Genomic DNA, 20,187 nt, shown 5'->3' with positions numbered 1-20,187 from the left:
AGGATGATTGGCACACATGTTCACAGGAGATAAATATTTATTATGAAATCTCATATTATCTGAAGATTTAATCCCATACGCAATAGAGCAGAATCGGAAGTACACTTTGTCTATGGTTAAGGGAGAACAGTGAAGACCTAACTTTACCAGAGCAAGGAAAACAGACAGGGCTTCTTTTCATCTAAGAGCTGGAAAAAAATCTCAGATATTATCCAATGCAATGTTCAATGATCAGCCAAAAAATAGCTTTTGACTTCTAATTCAGTATTCTTTGGGATCACTGAGTTTTTGAGAACAACATTAATGCATCATACAATGTGATATGAAGACATGGAGACACCAAAAAGAAAAAATGGTTGTGCAATGCATCCAGCTAATCAGCAATGTTCAAACTACTGTGCAATTGCACTCATTTCACAAGCTAGCAAGGTAATGCTCAAAATCCTTCAAGCAAGTCTTCAGCAGTATGTGAACCAAGAAATTCCAAATGTACAAGCTGGATTTAGAAAAGGCAGAGGAACTAGAGATCAAATTATCAAAAGCTGTTAGATCATAGATAAAGCAAGGGAATTCCAGAAAATATCTACTTCTGCTTCATTGACTACACGGAGCCTTTGACTGTGTGGATCACAACAACTGGGTAATTCTTAAAGAGATGGGGATACTAGACCATTTTACTCGCCTCCTGTATGTACAACGAGAAATAACAGAACAGGATGGGGAGATGGATTGGTTCAAAATAGGGAAAGGAGTACATTAAGGCTGTATATTTTCACCCTGCTTGTTTAACTTCTATGCAGAGAATATCATATGAAATGCCAGGCTGGATGAATAACAAGCCAGAATCAAGATTGCCAGGAGAAATAACAACCTCATGCATGCAGATGATATCACTCTAATGGCAGAAAGAGAAGAGGAACTAAAGAGCTGATTGATGAAAGTGAAAGAAGAGAGTGAAAAAGCTGGCTTAAAATTCAACATTCAAAAAATGAAGATCATGGCATACAGTTTCATCACTTCATGGTAAATAGAGGAAGAAACAGCAGAAACATTGACAGATTTTATTTCCTTGGGCTCCAAAATCTGCAAATGATGACTGCAGCCACAAAAGTAAAAGATACTTGTTCCTTGAAAAAATAGCTATGACAAACCTAGACAGTGTTTTAAAAAGCAGAGACATCACTTTGCCAACAAAGGTCCGTATAGTCAAACTATGATTTTTCCAGTAATCATGTATGGATATGAGAGTTGGACCATAAAGAAGGTTGAGCACCAAAGAATTGATGCTTTTGAACTGTGGTTTTAGAGAAGCCTCTTGAGAGTCCCTTGTACAGCAAAGAGATCAAACCAGTCAATCCTAAAGGAAATCAGCCCTGAATATTCATTGGAAAGACTGATGCTGAAGTTGAAGCTCCGATACTCTGGCCACCTGATGTGAAGAGCTGACTCATTGGAAAAGACCCTGATGCTGGGAGAGATGGAAGGTGGGAGGAGAAGGGGATGATAGAGGATGAGGTGAGACAGAGGATGGCATCACTGACCCAATGGGCATGAGTTGGAGCAAATTCCAGGAGATAGTGAAGGACAGGAAGCCGGGGGTGCTGCAGTCAGTGGGGTCACAAAAAGTTGGACATGACTGAGTGAACAACAACAATCAATAATGAGGGTTAGAACCCAGATGCCTTGATTAATATTTGCTTTATCACAGTTTAGGCACCACCTGTTTGAATAGGCAACCACCAGCACCATGACTCTCAGGATCTCTAATTACAGACCCATTCACAATTCACAACGGTACAATTTATGTTTATGGGAAGAGTTTCAGCTTCCAGTTTATCTTGAATAAAACTAAGTCTGTGGAAAGCAAACAGAAAGTGTCAGGATAAATGAGGCCAGCTTACAATGATGAAAAGATGGTTTTTGAAAAACCCACATTCTCTGGCCTTGTCATATTACTGATTCATGCCTTCACACATAAAAGTGGGGTTTGTCTTATATTCTGATTAGATGGTACCTTGAAACTTCTGAGCCAAAAGTAAGAATTGTTTTCTTCATTGAAGGATGGTGGTAACTGATTTTTCACCAGGAAATTTTAAAAGCAGAGCAATCATGTTCTTTACATATATTTGATCCTTTCATCAGTAGTCCCTGATAAATGGCAAATTGATATTATCTAAAACACACTTAATGGAACAAAGAGTCTAGTACTAGAACTGGGAGATGAATGAATCATAAGGTGTGGCAATTCAAGAAACTCTAAAAACCTATTTGTTCAGTAAAATCATCTGGGAGACGTAGAAAATGCAGAATCTGGAAACCCCATCTTGAACCAACTGAATCAGAATTTCCACAGGCTGATACCCAGAATTCAACATTTACAAAAGCTTTCCAGGTAACTCATAATTATCTAACCACCCAAGTAAATGTTTGCAACATTTTTCAGAACATAAGATTCTAAGTTCAATGATGGCATCAACTATGGCAATCAATCACAATCCTGCATGAGATATAAGAACTAGACCTGCTGTGCTTTTCCTTCCTCCAGGTATTTCATCTTTATAGGACCCTGCCTACTTATTCATTAAACAATAATTATTAAATGCCTATTCTGCTAGACTTGAGAATATGATAGTGGACACAATAGAAATGATTATTTTCTCATGGAGCCTGTTGCTGGAATACTACAAGAGATCCATCCAGGAAATTTTCCTGAATTTATATCTTGACTTTTTTTAATCTCACTTTTTGCACTTGCTACAGATAAGCCTTTGGGCTTCCTGGTCCAAGTGGTGGAGACCAACTGTGGTCAATAGCTCTTAAATTTACATATCCTCCATTCAAGATAATAGCTAATTCCAAAAGAAGTTCTCTGGCTCAGCTGGAGTTGAGTAGCTCTCCTTAATCATCCTCTGTGGTTTAGAAGAGAAGAGTCACATTACAGAGACAGAGTTGCTCCAACTGAACTACATCATCAGAAGCTGGGGCAATTCTATTAGAAAGAGATGATGGATAAACAATTAAATACATTTCAACAGCACTTCTCTGAGGACAATTCATTTGGGCTGCTTACTGTCTGAATTTTGGCTCTGCCCAAATAATTAAGCTCTTATAGTCATTCTTTCATTATTCACTCATAAAACATTTATTATGCATAGACCTGTCCCAAGGATTAAAGAAGCAAGAATTGTGTAGAGGTTAGCAGTGAACACAAACAGGCACATAATGAACATTAGTGTGTAGCGAAATATTCTAAGTGCCAAGAAAACACAAGAGACTTAAAGAAATCTCCACATTTTCCTTAAATGAGTCTTAATAGATATATAGACTTTGTCCTGGCCAGGTAAAGTAAGAAGGTTCCCAAACAAGTCATACAATAGAAACAAAGTTTTTGTGCAGCAGAAGGAAGTTTCACAGTTGAGAAGTGTAACTATGGCTAGAAGACTAGTCATTGTGTAAGTGATTTTCCAGTCCTGCCACCATAAGCTGTGAAAATAAGGGGAAGTTACTAAAGCTTTTAGTGCTTGTCCCATAGGAGTGTTGTGAGAATTAACTTTTCTAATGCATGTGAAGGGTTTAGAATACTGCTGGCACATCTTTGGTGCTTAATAAATGTTTTATTATTGTTACCATTGTCAAATCATTATCACCATCATTTCGAACAAATGTGCTGTTTCTGGGGGTTTTCTTTTACTTGTGAGAGGAGAGCCCGTTTTGTTTATCATCATACCACAGATATTGTGGTTTGGACGTGGCCCACAGTGCAAAGGAATAAGTTCAAAGATCACGTACATTCGGTTACTGATAAGGTAATGGTAGATGCCATAGACTTAGCTGAGGAAAAAAAAAACACATGCTGTTTTTACAGAATCATACACTCCCACCATGAATTACCAACTCTACTTGGTTCTACTTGGAGTGTATAAACCAGAATCCAACTTCATTTTTTCAGAATAATGTTCCAAAGCATGAATCAATCTCAAAAACAGCACCACATCACAGAGACAGCTAAATTCCAACTTTAGAATTATTTCCTGTGTATTCTTAAGACTTTGGCTCAAGAGATGAGACCAATGCTCCCTTGTTTTAGTAGGAGTTAGAGAATTTTTTCTATTCCTGCCAATCCTTTATCTCTTCCGTCAATTACCAACCATGAGGACATTATCATTTTGAACCAGAAAAAGCCATCCCCAAACCACTATCTTTATGGATTCTTTTATCGCTAGCTTTGCCAAAGACCCCAACCTTGCTTCTTCTGTACAAATAGGGCTCTTTCTATTAAATTTTGCCAGTCACTGTATAGGTGGTTAGACATAAAGGTCATGATCCTTAGTAAGTGTCCCTGGGTGAAACTCAGATGATTAAAATGAACACATACAATGTTGTAGGAAACAGCACAAGGCCGGCACAAAATAGATGCTCATTGTGAGCATGTTCAGATGAATTTTGTCTCTTACACTGAGCCATAAGACACTAATTATATTTGACTGGCTTGATGTTTAAAAAACAGCAATTATATGTGATTCAACCTAATGAGGGTTCTGATGGGATTAATCATTGGGTATTGTTGGAGTATGGGGAAATAGCTACATGGACTAAAGACCTGGCTTTTAAAAATTCAACTTTTTTCCTTGTTAGAAAAGCAATATATCAGAGAAGAATCTTAAAGAATAAGTTCATTTGCACAATCTCTCCACTTTTACTGCCACTCCTCATGGGCAATCCATCATCACCTCTCCTTTGGAGTACTGCAAGAGCTTCTTAATTGCCTTCTCCGCTTTCATTCTTCTTGAACTTGGGCATAAACTTGGGTGAGCATACATGTACACATGTACACACGTACAATGGGCATGAGTTTGAGGAAGCTCTGGGAGACATCAAAGGACAGGGAAGCCTGGTGTTCTGCAGTCCACGGGGTCACAAAGAGTTGGACATGACTGAGCAACTGAACAGCATAAAAGAAATAAAAGCAAAACTAAACACATAGGAGACTTCCCTGGTGGTCTAGCAGTTAAGGGTTCACCTGCCGATGCCGGGGACACAAATTCAATCCCTTGTCCAGGAGGATCCCACATGCCATGGAATAACTAAGCCACAACTACACCACAACTACTGAGCCCACACTCTAGGGCCTACAAGACAACTGCTAAAGCTTGTGTGCCTAGAGTCCATACTGCACAGCAAGAGAAGCCACTTCAACAAAGACTACCCCTTGTTCACTGCAACTAGAGAAAGCCCATGCTCAGCAATGAAGACCAAGCACAGAGAAAAATAAAATAAATAAACAAAAATAAACCAATGGGACCTACTTAAAAGCTTTCCACAGCAAAGGAAACCACAAACAAAACAAAAAAGACAACTCACTGAGTGGAAGAAAATATTTACAAATGATATGAGCAAAAAGGGATCCAAACAACATAAACAGCTCATATAACTCAACCTCCAAAAAACAAGCAACCCAGTTAAAATATGCGCAGAAGAAATGAATAGACATTTTTCCAAAGAAGATATGCTGGTGGCCAACAGATATATGAAAAGATGCTCAACATCGTTAGTCATCAGGGAAATGCAAATGAAAACCACAATGAGAATTAAAGAAAAGGAAAAAAGAAAGAAAAGACAAAACCCCAAATTGTAAATAGAAACAAGAACAAAGTAATATATACACAAAAGAAATGAAAACAGAACCAAAAACAAAGCAAAACACAAGAGAACAACTAAAGAAACCAAAAAATAAATCAAACAATTGTTAAAATGCTAAAAAAAAGTAAATAAAACAAAACCAAAGCAGAGTGCCAACTGAAGAACAAAACAAAGAAAACAAGAGACAAAAATTATCAGAAATCATTAAAAAATAATTAAAATGATTGAAAGATGAAATCTTCACACTTTTGGAAATAGGGATGGCCCTTGAGAATTTGGGCTTCCCTGGTGGCTCAGATGGCAAAGCATCTGCCCACAATGCAGGGGAGACCCAGGTTCAATCCCTGGATTGGGAAGATCCCCTGGAGGAGACGGAAACCCACTCCAGTATTCTTGCCTGGAAAATCCCATGGACAGAGGACCCTGGTAGGCTACAGTCCATGGGGTTGCAAAGACTTGGACACAACTGAGCAACTTCACGTTCTTGAGAATATTATACTAAGTGAAAAAAATCTAGCAGAGAAAGACAGCTACCATATGATTTCAGTCCTTTCTGGATGCAAACGTGAAATGTTAACAACAAACATACAGTGCAGAGGCTACTCGAGTGGACGTGTTGGGAGGACGGTAAAACAGGTCAAGAAGGTCATCTGTATGCTGACTAATGGAAAATAAAACTTTTGGTGGTGAGCATGCTGTACTGTTTCAGAAGTGGAATTATAATTTTCCACACCTGAAATTTACATAATGTTATAAACCAACGTAACCTCAATAGGGTGCTACAAACATTTTAAAGTCAAAAATGCTTTTTTCAGAAATGTAAAGCCCTTAGGGAGAAATAACAGCTGTCAAAAGAACAATTTGCTGTATGACTGAGGGAATTCAAACAGGGGTTCTATGGTAGTCTAAAAGGGTGGGATGTGCACATGTATACCTGTGATGGATTCATTTTGATATTTGGCAAAACTAATACAATTATATAAAGTTTAAAAATAAAATAAAATAAAAAAAAAAAGAAATGTAAAAAAAAAATAAAATAAAAGGGTGGGATGGGGAGGGAGACGCAAAGGATATGGTCATACCTGTGGCTGATTCTTGTTGATGTATGACAGAAAGCCACAAAATTCTGTAAAGCAATTATCCTTCAGTTCAAATTTTTAAAAAAAAAAAATTTTTTAAGTAATCTGAGAAAAGCAGAATAAAAGGAAAATTTCCAATCTTAACAACAATAAAGAAAGAACATTTCCCAATTCCAGGAGGCGTTCATATCCTCCTAGAGGTTTTGCAAGCTTCTGCTTATGTGTTGAATTAAAACAACTCTTCCTTTCAATGGGGGAGAGCTAATGAGCCTGACCCAGAATGATGCCAGTGCAGGCAGTCAGCAAAGAAGGAGCCCAGCCCCTCCTCCCAGGGGTCAGGCCACACCATCCTCTGGGCTGTGATTGGCTCCAGCTCTTGACTAAGAGACACTTGATGAATAAGAACTCTGCTAAAAGATCAGCCAGCAGAGAGAGAGAAGAGAGAAAGGTAGACTAACATTCTGGGGTGCGGGGAAAGGTAGTACAGTCTTCATCAGGACAAAAAAAGACTCAGGACAGAGAAGTGAGAAGCTGGGAAGGAGTTTACTATCAGGTTTGCCAAGAGTCAAGTAGGCTAAAAAGTTTTCTGTGTAGGCTTCTTACTTCATGGAATAAAAGGAGAGGGAAAAGGTCATTCTGTAGTTCAATCAGGTGAGAATTAGAAATTCCAGGTGTCAAGTCAGAAATTCTAAAAGTACAAAGACAATGACGTTTGAAGAAAAGCCTGAGGGCAATGGGAGCCTTGTGGATGAGAACCAGCTGGACCTGAGTGCGAAGCATCAGGCAAATGGGAAACCAGCAGCAAGTGGGAGAGCCAAGCTCCCTGCAAGGCAGGAGGCAAACGCAAAGTGCGGCTTGCCCAGCAAAAGCCTCAGCACGTACACCTGGCAGGAGATCCAGAGACACAATCAGAAGACTGACAAGTGGCTGGTGATCAATCGCAAGGTCTACGATGTTACTGGCTGGGCGGACAGGCATCCCGGTGGGCGGCGGGTCCTCAACCACTGCGCTGGGGAAGACGCCACGGTAAGGAGCTCAAAGTCTGCCCTCTCTCTCTCCCTGTCCCAGCTGCTGGGTGGCTGGGACCTTGACTGTCTTTCCAAAAGCATTTCAAGTACACGTTCAAGTTCCATGATCACTCATCTCCTCCCAAACCAATTTTTCAGGATTCCTATCCAGAAAAACCTTGAAAGCTAATTAAGCCTCAAGATCTAGCTATTATTTGCACTAGGTTGGGGGTGGGCTCAGATGCTGACAGTAGATACTATGTGTATTTCAGGTTTTAGTTTTTGTTCTTGGCATTATGTTTTTTTGTTTTGTTTTGTTTTGAAATGTAGTTATTGTCTTATAAGAAGAAAATTACAAATAGGTGAGTAAAATCTGGAAAAGACGTCTTCACCCAAGTAGAAATTTCTCAGACTCCTACAACTGGAGTGCATGAAACAGACAGCAGTTCATCTGGCAAGCATCAAAATGTTGGACAATGTTTAAAGCATACAGTGACACAGGCTTTTAGACTTTGTAGAGTTCTTTTTTGTCCTGTAGTTCATTCAGTGTGATACAGGTAATACAGCCCACTTTTATGGAAGAAGTAACTGAAATCAGAATGGTTAAGTGACTGACCCAAGTTCACCCAGCCAGCACATCTCAGGTTCAAAATACTTATCTTTCTTAACTTTCAGTCTTAACCACTTTCCTTCACTGTTTTTTCTCATAACTTTCCTCCTCCAAAATAGCTGAAAAAATAGACTTTCAGTGGATGCCTAAAATACCACGCATCACATATGTTAAGTAGCTTTCAGTTCAGTTCAGTTCAGTTGCTCAATTGTGTCCGACTCTTTGCAACCCCATGAATCGCAGCACACCACGCCTCCTTGTCCATCACCAACTCCCGGAGTTCACTCAAACTCCTGTCCATTGAGTCGGTGATGTGATCCAGCTATCTCATCCTCTGTCGTCCCCTTCTCCTCCTGCCCTCAATCCCTCCCAGCATCAGGGTCTTTTCAAATGAGTCACCTCTTCGCATCAGGTGGCCAAAGTATTGGAGTTTCAGCTTTAGCATCAGTCCTTCCAAAGAACACCCAGGACTGATCTCCTTTAGAATGGACTGGTTGGATCTCCTTGCAGTCCAAGGGACTCTCAAGAGTCTTCTCCAACACCACACTTCAAAAGCATCAATTCTTTGGTGCTCAGCTTTCTTCACAGTCCAACTCTCACATCCATACAGCCACATTCAACTCTTTGCAACCCTATGGACCACATCCCGCCAGGCACCTCTGTCCTTGGGATTCTCCAGGCATGAATACTGGATTGGGTTGCCATGCTCTTTTCCAGGGGATCTTCCTGACCCAGGGATCGAACCTGTATCTCTTACCTCTCTAGGAATGGCAGGAGTGCTCTTTACCATTAGCACCACTTGGAAGCCTTAAGATACCATAGACACATTCAAAGGCATGACCTCACTTAAACCTCACCATAAGGAAAGTGAATGGTGTTCCCATATTAAAGATGAAAAAAACTGATGCTAAAACATGAAAATAATGTATCTCACAGTCCACAAATAACAGCGACAAATTCTTAAATCAGATAGTTTTTTTTTACCATAAAGCCCTTTATAGCTGATCTTAAAAATAAAATTCCCATTTAATATTGAAGAGGGATGTTTCTCAATCCTTAAATACATTTAGGAATCCCTTCTAAAATATTCTATAAGAAAGTTGGTTTTAGCCCAATTAGGAACTTTTTCTCCATATTATACACATGAAGAAATGGAGAATAAAAGGTGTTAAATAAACTAATTCAAGATTAGAAAATTAGCATATTATAGAAATTTAAACAGATTATTTTTATGTTACCCTGGCTCCGAGGTTAAAGCGTCTGCCTGCAATGCGGGAGACCTGGGTTCAATCCCTGGGTTGGGAAAATCCCCTGGAGAAGGAAATGGTAACACACTCCAGTATTCTTGCCTGGAGAATCCCATGGACAGAGGAGTCTGGTGGGCTACCGTCCACGGGGTTGCAAAGAGTCGGACACGACTTCACTCTCACTTTCACTTATTGTTTTCATGTTAGTATATAATTTTTCCAACTGGTTTCGGAGCATAGGATTAAAAATACTGATTCATGAAGCTCTGCTCTGTGAGTGTTACCTGACTGATAAAAACAGAATACACAAACATATGGCAAGTTTGCAAAGTAAGGAAGATTTTGTTTTTTGACACTAACAACGTCTTCTTTCCCCAATTCTCATTTTCCCCAAATTTCTCAACTTCTCTGTCTAATCAGGGTCTTCTACCATCTTCTTGTCTTGATTATGCAGTCAGAGGAATGCCTTTATGAACAGACCCTTCCACATCCCCACCACTCCAATCTGATCTGATATTTTTAAACCAAAGCTCAACCTTTTCCTGGGAAAGTGTGCATGAGCTTGTAGTCCATGGTGGGAGTCTCACATGTGTCAGGAAGACCCTAAGAAGCCAGAGAGCTGAGGATAGAAGAAGCCAAGTTACAAGCATTTGTGTAAGAATTGGGAGAAAAATTAACAAAAATAAAGGGGAAACATACTTGTTGATGAATGACAGAAAACCACAAAATTCTGTAAAGCAATTCTACTTCAATTAAAAAAAATAATAAAGTGGCAAAAAAGAGGAAAAAATACCACAGATCTCATCTCCACAACACAAAGGAAATGTGGACGATGCTTTTCTAACACAAGTCACAGAATCAGCTCAGAAGCTGTGTTGGAAAAATATGTACCTTCAACCACCTTGCATATAACTGGTAGACATAGCTTGCAGAAAGCAGCTCAGCTGATGAATTTGCAATTTGCTGGTGAGTTTTTATCTTCCAGAAGTTAGAGAAAGACCATGATTCTGCATCTAATTCTAGTCAACAAGAAATAATTAATTAATAAAATAGAAACAATCAGAACCTTATGGGAAAATACCCACAACACCTCAGGATTTGTGTCTTAAGGACGAACACCCTAAGTGTGGTCAGTCATGTACCCTGGACTTTGAGAAGGCAGATCCAGAATGTTCAGAGAAAAGTCTCCAGAGGATGGCTAGAGAAGAATGGAAGGGTGCCAGGAGAATTCTGACAACCATGGTATTCCATGGCCACTCAGAGTACATGGAGCCTGAGGTGCAGTATACTGGTTATACAAGCCTGGGAAAGTCCCTGAGATGCTCTGGAACTCAGCTTCATCATCTGTGTAACGGGAACGGCCTTACCCATCTAATTAGGAAATGAGACTAAAGCTTGTAAAGTGTTTAGCATAATACCAGATGCACTTTTCATTAAATCATAGCTATTGTTATTCATATCACACCTCCATAGACTCAGATGTGTAAGTCACATTTCCTGTTTACCACCTGCTTAGAAATCCTGATTGTTTGTTGCCAACTGGGAACAGAGGAGTATGTGGTGGAGAAACGGCATGATTCTAAGGAAGGAGGGAAGAGCATGAAGTCAGAGAACCTGAGGTCAGACGCTCTCTCTCTACAGCCCAAAGTGTTTGCAGGCTGTGCCCTGAAAGGCAAATGTGCACCAACATATGATCTCTATGCACAAGCCCTGGCCCATAGCTACACCTTCCCAGAGCGGGGCATCTTTCCTTATTTACACAGAAACTCTTCTCCAAGCCTCCATCCTTCTCAAGAAAAGTACCTAATGATACCAAGATAGCTTGTTCCATAGGGTCACTATTCATTCATTCATTCATGTGGTCAATCATTCTAAAACTTTTTTAGGTGTCCAGTCTAATGACTAAGAGTACAAATTTGAAAATAAAACTGGTGTGGTTTGCATCTGGGCTCCACCACTTACTAGGAATGTGCTGAGGAGCTTGCTGAAGCTCTTGGAGCCTCAGCTCCTTTATCTAGAAAGTGGGATAATGATACTTCTATCTTAGTATGGTTGTCAAAGTCAGCAGAGATAAAATAAAGGTTTTCTTCTTATACCTGGCACAGATTAAATATTCAAAAAACGGTGTTTAGTATTACTTAGATAAGTAATTACTGAGATAAGTTGTCATTTTGTCCAAGGAATTTTACTAGGAAAAATAAGTATTATACAAAACACAGGCACATCAATTCCTGTTATTGCACACATTATTTATCTGATATTTTCAAATTATATGGTTTAAACCTAATGTACAGTGCTAATAACTAAAGTTGAGGCTCAGATCTTCTCACCTAGAAAAGCTTACCTAGGGAAAGCCAGAAACAACCTATAAGCCCAACAAGAAGAGTTAATTATATAGATTACAATATGCCCATATGAAGCATGCTGCATGCTAAGTTGCACTAAGTTTCTTCAGTCATGTCTGACTCTGGGCAACCATATGGACTATAGCCCACTAGGCTCGTCTGTCCTTGGCGATTCTCCAGGCAAGAATACTGGAGTGGGTTGTCCTGTCCTCCTCCAGGGGAATCTTCCCTACCCAGGGATCGAACCTGCATCTCATATGTCTCCTTCATTGGCAGGTGGGTTCTTTACCACTAACACCCACCTGGGAAGTCCCAAGTTTTATAAGTAAGTCAACAATATTTCTGGGCTCCACAAAAGAAGCAAGCACAATCTTATGAGGTGTGGACAAGAGCAACATGTTCAGAACAAAGAAGTCAGGGTTATTATCCAACGTGCACAGTCAGCCACCTCCTTGTGTCTGAACATCGTGCTCTGAGAGGGACACTGAGAAACTTGAACTCTTCATCAGAGTAAAAATCCAATATGACAGGAAAAAGATGACAAAAACTTAGAGGAAATACAGCAAAATGTGTTTCAACTGCTTGGAAGACTGCAAGGTGGAAGACGTTAGAGCTGTGTGCAAGTCCAAAAGACTCATATGGAATCAGCAGAGGCAAGGCTGGGGCGGGGCAAGAGAGGATGTGTACAGAGGTGGCATATAAATCAGGTTCACGTCGTGAATAAGCACGAGCAGAATTTGTGTCCCAACTTGGCCACATCCTTTGCTTAGCACAATCCTGGTCAATATGATGGCTTGAGGATGAGAAGAGGGGAAGGAGGAAGAGAGGATGAAGGGTGTGGGAGGTAAAGAAAGAGACAAGAGAAGGAGAAGAGGGAGAAAGGGTCTTGAGTTCTGAGCGAAGGACTCTGGATTTTACCATCACTGTAGGTCTTCCTCTCCTCCCACTGCAGGTAATGACACTTCTCTAGCCCAGCATCCCTCCCTACACCCAATCCTACAAGGAAACCTAGCTGTTTGTAAAAGGAAAGTTGTCATCAGTAATAACTGCATCTTTTGTGGGCTGTCAACATTTTTTTACTTTAAAATTAAATTTTAATTTGATTCTCATTTGAATGATGGTTGAAGTTGAAAAACAGTTACAAGAGCAAAGAGACAAGTGCACTTAAAGTGCTAATGGGTGACAATGGCCATGAAGAGGGACTCTTTTTCAAACATCAGCCTGGTGGTTAAGTAAAGGTTGAAGATCAAGAAGAGTTAGTCAAGGCAGAATGGATACAGGTATCCGTATGGCTGAGTCCCTTTGCTGTCCACCTGAAGCTATCACAGCATTGTTAATAGGCTATAGTCCCATGTAAAATATTTTTTTTTAAAAAAGAGTCAAAATGAAGGAAGGAGTCCAGGGAACATGCTGAAGTCCTGAATAAGGCACTGACAACAGAAATGAGGAAGAGAGGATGGATAACCAGGAGACATAATTTATAATAGGGGATAAGTGGCTGGGTAAGTAAGCAGGAGTAAGGAGTCTAAACTGTCTGATGGATGCCTTATGTAGGTAGGTGGGTGGCAGTTGCCATTACGAGATAATGAAGCCAGGAAGATGAGCAGGTTTGGTGGGGACAGTGGAGATAGAGAAAGTCTGGCCTGGAGCTTAGTTAAGTATATCACAGGAAAAAATCTCAACTAAGGAAAGTTCTCAAATGATAGAGTGAGTTATTACAAATAATAATAATAACCCTCTGTTTATCCATGTAGGTGGAGGGGAATCTTGGTGACTTCATGTAAACATTCTCCACTCCAAAGTGGCTCTTTTCCACAACGAAGGCAAAGACTATATTCTCCCCATAAATTAGCCTACTCAAAACTTGTGATCTCCCAGAAATACGAGGGACCTTGATTTAGCATTTGCCTTGAAACAGGTGAGATCTGAAAAGGAACCAGAAAAGGAACTACCCAAAGGTGTAGGAATGGGTGTCTGTGGCTGGGTATTGAATATTCTGGTGAGTTTTTTATTTTTATTTTTTTGGCTGTGCTGCAAGGCGGGTGGGACCTTAGTTGCCCAACAGGGATGGAACCCACACCCTCCATTGGAAGCATGGAGTCTTAACTACCAGACTGACAGGGAAGTCCCCTGTGAGCTTTTTGAGATAAGTAAATCAAAATCTATGTTCTAGTTATATTGTTTTGTGACTATATACATATATTCACCATGGGTGGGTGTTTTATTTTTCTGAATTTGGGGAAGTTTCAACCCACTTCAGATGAACCAAATAATAATAATATAAAAGTATCATCATTTAATGGCATCTGATTCCAAAGTTTAAGCTCTTTGATGCTAGGCTAAGTCTTGAGCAAGGTTTTGTAACGACTGAATAAATGAGCCTATGGAGCAGACTAAGTAGTGTCCACAGTTAGAAAACAAATCGAAGCTTCCGAGATTAAGCAATTTTCCCAATATAAACAACATACTGCACTGCTCCCTATACTGTATTTTGGTGTAAATTTAATGGGCACACACTTTGATTGATTGCAGAACAATATTTGGCAAATGGAGTGTCTCCTGAATTTCAACCCACACATGCCCTCTAGGCCAAGTGCCTTGATGCGGGGCACAGCCTGTATACAGTAGTTAAGATGTAAGGACATGATCCTTCTCAGGCCTTCTCACTTTACATACTTGTCTCTCCCACTAGGGATCATACTGCTCTTCCAATAAAGGACATCTTTCCAGCCCCCATTAAATAACAGCAAAAAATCAGCAGGATTTCCAAAGTCACTGTGAAAGCAAAGATAATCACATCTTTCCTCTGTGTTGATACTGTTTGGGAAATAATCAGTGTTAAGAAGAGCTACAGTATAAATTTATGAATAGGTTAGGAAATAGAGATGATGGTTGAGAAGTGAATCAAAAGATAACAGATGAAAATGAGAAATGATAAAGTAGTTAAAAGTCAGAAAATAGAGATGCTGAGAGTGGGGAAGAGACAGCAATGCTTAAGACCCATATCCTTTGAACTCAATACTTCTCAACTTTCTCCTTTTTAGAGAAGTCATATACTGCTCTATTCATTCACCCTTTCCTTGTTCATCAGACATCTCTTGATTACATGTCATATTCCAGGCACAGCGAAAAACATCAGGTATAATTTAATCAATAGTGCATGGTCCCAGTCTTCCAAAAAGTCAAAAGGCACTGGAGAAGGCCTTTGTGAATACAAAGATTCACTGCAACATCATTTGAAAAACTTTAGGAACAAAGTGTAATGGGAGCCCAGAAGAGATCATAAATAACTTTCCTGACTGTGTTAGGAAGGCATATTTCATCTGGATGTTCAAGAATGAGAAGGAACTTTTAAGCAGAAAAAAAAAAATGGAGGAAAGCAGTCAAGGCAAAGGGAGCAGTATGTATCACAAAGCTTCAGAACTATACAGGGTCATGGAATGTTTACTGAGTAGGGAGAGTTCCATTGGACAGGATGAGGCATGAAGGGTATGGTGAGAGGTAAACCTGGAGAAGTAGGTTGGGGCCACAGACAAAGTGATGCACGTCGTTAAAACCTAAGATGGGGAAATACTTTACTAACTGCCTAGCATGCATATACTGATCTTAACATCCTCCCAAAACAATCTTGTGTCATCCTTCTTTCAGGAAAAGAACTGTACATATTAAGGCTGGAATGGACCTTTATGGCTTCCTGGCTTTAAAGCCACATAGCCTTGAGTTCAAATCCTGGCTCTCCCACTTACTGTGGCAATGTTCTGAGATTTGGAATCTTTATATGTATAACAAACATGATGGAACCTCACAGAAGTAAGTTGATATTTATGAATTGGCTCATAGAGCACCTTGTACACAGGATACACTAAAAAAAATGGTATTACTCCCTCTCCCTTTCATTTACCCCTGGACTTTCCTCAGGAGGAACACACTTGCCAAATAATGTTAATTGAAAAAAAAAAAAAAACAATAACTCATTTTTGAAGGTCTTTTGAGAAGGAGATTTCACAACGTACTCAAGTATCTAGACTCTAATAGGGAATTCCTTCAAACAATATTCTAAGACTACCTAAGCCACTTTTGTACTGCCCATTAATACAATGAAAAGAGTTCCACACAGCAGGGAAATTCTTATTCTTCTGGAAAACTCTGTAGGTCTTCAGGCTCTGTTGTCGCAGTATTGACCTGTGAATCTTGCTGAAGAACAGAAGAAACAGTGAACCCAGAGGAATATTAGCATCAGCACACTGTTCCAGGGCTCTGGATGACTGCTCAGAGTAAGATGCAAATGCAGGGCCTCACACCTCCTCTACACTCTGATCTTGATCCCTCAGAATGTTTCTCACCCTCATCTCTTCCTTAACAGCAGGCAGAACATGATTTTTCAGTATGGGCCACCCTGAAATGTTTTAGTCACATAGTTAATCACCGAATGACTCTCATCCTGGTTAGGTAAACTAACTTTAGGGTCATTGAATGTGACAATGAAAACACATCTTTGAGAGCAGCATTTCCCAAGGCGGTCAGAGAAAGTGTACAAAGGCAGAATGAACAGTAGAGCCTGGACTGGTTCTAGCAGATACAAATCCCTTCTTACATCACTGAATCTAGAAAAGTGATTCTAAAGAGTTGATACTGCACCCTTCTGAATAACCTCATTCATTATATATATACACATACAAGCCTACACATATGGACATGCTTTATGTGTCGGCTTGTATGTAGTTCTAGATATATCTAAAGTTGCTTTAGATTTTGAAGATGGAGGGTTCATTGTATTCACTAAAACAATTCAGAGCTCACTCTGAGTGGAGTATGGAAAGAAACTCTCTGAACAGTTATATTTTACTGAAGAGAAGGAAGGCAGGTAGCTCTTATCGAGGTGTGTCTTAGTCACTCAGTCATGTACAACTCTGTGCAACACCGTGGACTGTAGCCCACTAGGCTCCTCTGTCCATGGAATTCTGCAGGCAAGAATACTGGAATGGGTTGCCTTTTTCTTCTCCAGGGGATCTTCCCAACCCAGGGATCTAACCGGGGTCTCCTGCATTGCAGTCAGATTCTTTATCATCTGAGCCACCAGGGAAGCCTAGAGGTATATATATAGGAAAGAGAACTAATATGTTTGAGAATTTACTATAAACCTCTCAGATTCTAATCAATTCACTTAATTTTTATAATAACTTTATAAATTGAGTAGCTATTACCTTCACTCCCGTGTTAGGGAAGAGAAAACAGGAGCATGGGCTGGTCAAGAGACTTGTCCACAATTGCACAGCAAGTGTAGAACTTAAGTGTAGGAAGGCTGCTCGGGGATCCAGTTTCCTAATCAGCACTATGCAACACCACCACTCCAGGGTATTGTGTATGGATTCCACATATTCAAATTAAAACCTTGGTTATTTTTCTTCATATTAGTCATTCCTATTCTCAAAGCCATAATAGCAAGAAGTCCAGTATCTTACACTTGGGGAAGCCTCCTTCCCCCTAAAGCAGTTTAAATCCCTGGAGAAAAAAAAAAGTCTATCTCTTATTTCCAAACTTAAGCAGGACATGAGAACCAACACTGCTTCTCATAGCCACTTGGAGTTACTACTTAACATGGGAATGGAGTTGGAAAAAATATAGTTGGTCAGCTCTATTTTGTGCCTGTCTCCAGCCCCTACAGAGAATGCCATGGTGTTTTTTGTTTGTTTGTTTGTTTTGTTTCTGTTTTTTTTTTTAGAAAGAGTGCTAAGGCTCCTTCAGTGATAAACTTAACCAAGAAAGTGCCACTTTAGACAACTAAGGATTCGAGGGCTTTGCTCCCATGCTCTCTTAGATGTTTGTTATCATCAACTTTAACTTGTCTTTCCTTGGAAATAACTTAATTCAAGGACCTCTGTCCCCTGGTCCTTGACCAAGAACCAAAAGGGAAACTCTGAGAGATGTGATTTGCATAGGCAGTCTTGGTTGCTGCATGCTCCAAACAATGTGGGCAACTCCCACACCAAGCCTGAGGTTTGACTCTAAAGATTCACCATGGCCCATAATCTCAAAGCCAACTACTGCTTCTGGGCTCAATAAAATAAACAACGATCTCTTCCAATGCTTGGAGATCAACTTTCTACCCAGGACTTGCCTAGTAAGCCATGTACTCAGTGGGTGGATCTCCAGTGTGAGGCTTTCATAGAGGAATTTCAAGGGTAATTCTGATCAACGAACTGGAAGTGTCAACCTAGAGTTAGAAGTAAATGCTCTATAAGATAATCTTTGCTGATTCGTAAGATCGGTACAGAATGAGGTAAGAAAGGGGAGATAATCTGTGTGTAAGCGTGTCATTTTTAAGCCTCTAACAGTTCTCTCTGATTCACAGGACGTCTTCAGAGCCATGCATCCAGACCCTGACATTGTGCGGTTGTACCTTAAACCACTGCTCATTGGAGAGCTTGCTCCAGAAGAGCCCAATCAGGAGAGAAACAAAAACGTGAGTGAGGTCTCGGGACTCAAGAGTATGTGGAGGGATGGGGATGAGGTATATTACAGGGCCAATTTATCATTTTCTGTGGGAAACCAGCCATCCTGCCTGGGAGGGCCTGCAATGGCATAAATGAGAGGATTCCAAGTATTTCAAAGCAGTGTCATCCTCCTGAGATCCTCAGAATTCTTAAACCTCTGAGAAACAAAGGAATGGGATGCGTGCCCTGTGCCAAACAGTAATTCCATGTTTCTAACCACCTACTTCTTGGCATGAAACTTACACATAACTTCTCTTTTTCCATGACTGCTTATAATTCTTTGATGTTCCCTGTTAAACCAGTTTCCATGAGAGCAGAAACTATGTCAATTCTGCTCATCCCTGAGTCCTCAATACCTACTGGCACAGGATTGGACCTGCAGTAGGAATTCCATAAATAGCTGTTGAGTCAATGATGTGACTATATCCTAGCTATAGTTCTTTTTACAATTGGAGAAATTACAGTTCCAGGAGAATAAACTACCCTCTGAAAAGCAAAGAACAGGAACTCCAGTTCACCTCTCTCTGGCTCCAAACCTTTGGGTATTCCCCACGAAAAGCACCACTTTTCTTTTGCCAAGACTTTGGTTGACTGAAAAACTGTCTTCAGAAGGCAGGGCCTCCATAAGACTAGACTTCACTAGAATGGTTGCGCTTAAAGGGATTTTAGCTAATATTAAGCACTGTGGGGGTTTTTTTGTGGTTTTTTTTGTTTGTTTGTTTGTTTGTTTGTTTTTTGCACTTCATGTTTTAAAACAGCTTACAGTTGTACCATTCTTTTGAAATATTTTGTACAAAGTGGTGAACCAGATATCACTGTGCGGCAGAAAGAATAAGAATTACATTTCCACTTAAAGAAATGAAGAAACAAACTCACAAGGGGATAGGAGGAATCTGAGGAGAGAGGACTGGTTACGTGCAGGCCCAAGACGAATACTTAGGCTGACTCCTGGGGCCCATGTGCATCCCTCAAGGCTGTGTGTCAGGAAGCAATGCACTGTACTGAGACGAGTGGGCCACCAGGCACACAGCCTGGACACATAGCCCTGTTCCTATGACAAGGTGTAGGAGCCGAGCTACCGTTGTTCGGTCAGTGAGTCATGTCTGACTCTTTGTGACCCTGTGAACTGCAGCATGCCAGGCCTTCATGTTCCTACACTAGCTCCCAGAGTTTGCTCAAACTCATGTCCATTGAGTCCATGATGCCATCCAACCATCTCATCCTCTGTCTCCCTCTTCTCTTCCCACACTCAACCTTTCCAGGCACCAGGGTCTTTTCCACTGAGTTGGTTCTTCCCATCAGGTGGCCAGTGTATGAGCTTCAGCTTAACCATCAGTCATTTCAATGAATATTCAGGGTTGATTTCCTATAGGACTGACAGGTTTGATCTCCATGCTGTCCAAGGGACTCTCAAGAGCTATGGGGAGGGAGGAGGGAGGAGGGTTCAGGATGGGGAGCACATGTATACCTGTGATGGATTCATTTTGATATTTGGCAAAACTAATACAATTATGCAAAGTTTAAAAATAAAATAAAATTTTAAAAAAAAGAGAGTCTTCTCCAACACCACAGTTCAAAAGCAACAATTCTTTGGTGCACAACCTTCTTTCTGGTCCAACTCTCACATCTATAAATGACTACTGGAAAACCCATAACTTTGACTATATGGACCTTTGTTGGCAAAGTAAGGTCTCTGCTTTTTAATATGCTATCTACGTTTGTCACCGCTTTTATTCCAAGGAGCAAGCATCTTTTAATTTCATGG

General features: G+C 40.3%; 1 protein-coding gene across 1 annotated transcript in view; it reads left to right on the top strand.

Annotated features, from left to right (window-relative positions):
* The first annotated feature begins 7,322 nt into the window (after positions 1-7,322).
* LOC113904643 (fatty acid desaturase 2-like protein FADS2P1) overlaps positions 7,323-20,187 on the top strand; it is a 41,279-nt gene continuing 28,414 nt past the window's right edge. The window contains exons 1-2 of the mRNA XM_027561766.1: positions 7,323-7,745; positions 18,281-18,391. Coding sequence (XP_027417567.1) covers positions 7,425-7,745; positions 18,281-18,391 — 432 coding nt within the window. The 5' untranslated portion in view covers positions 7,323-7,424. The remainder of the gene's footprint in view (positions 7,746-18,280; positions 18,392-20,187) is intronic.

This window comes from Bos indicus x Bos taurus, chromosome 15 (assembly GCF_003369695.1).
Source record: "Bos indicus x Bos taurus breed Angus x Brahman F1 hybrid chromosome 15, Bos_hybrid_MaternalHap_v2.0, whole genome shotgun sequence".
NCBI classification, from domain to species: Eukaryota; Metazoa; Chordata; class Mammalia; order Artiodactyla; family Bovidae; genus Bos; species Bos indicus x Bos taurus.
This window is presented reverse-complemented; position numbering and strand designations above follow the sequence as displayed.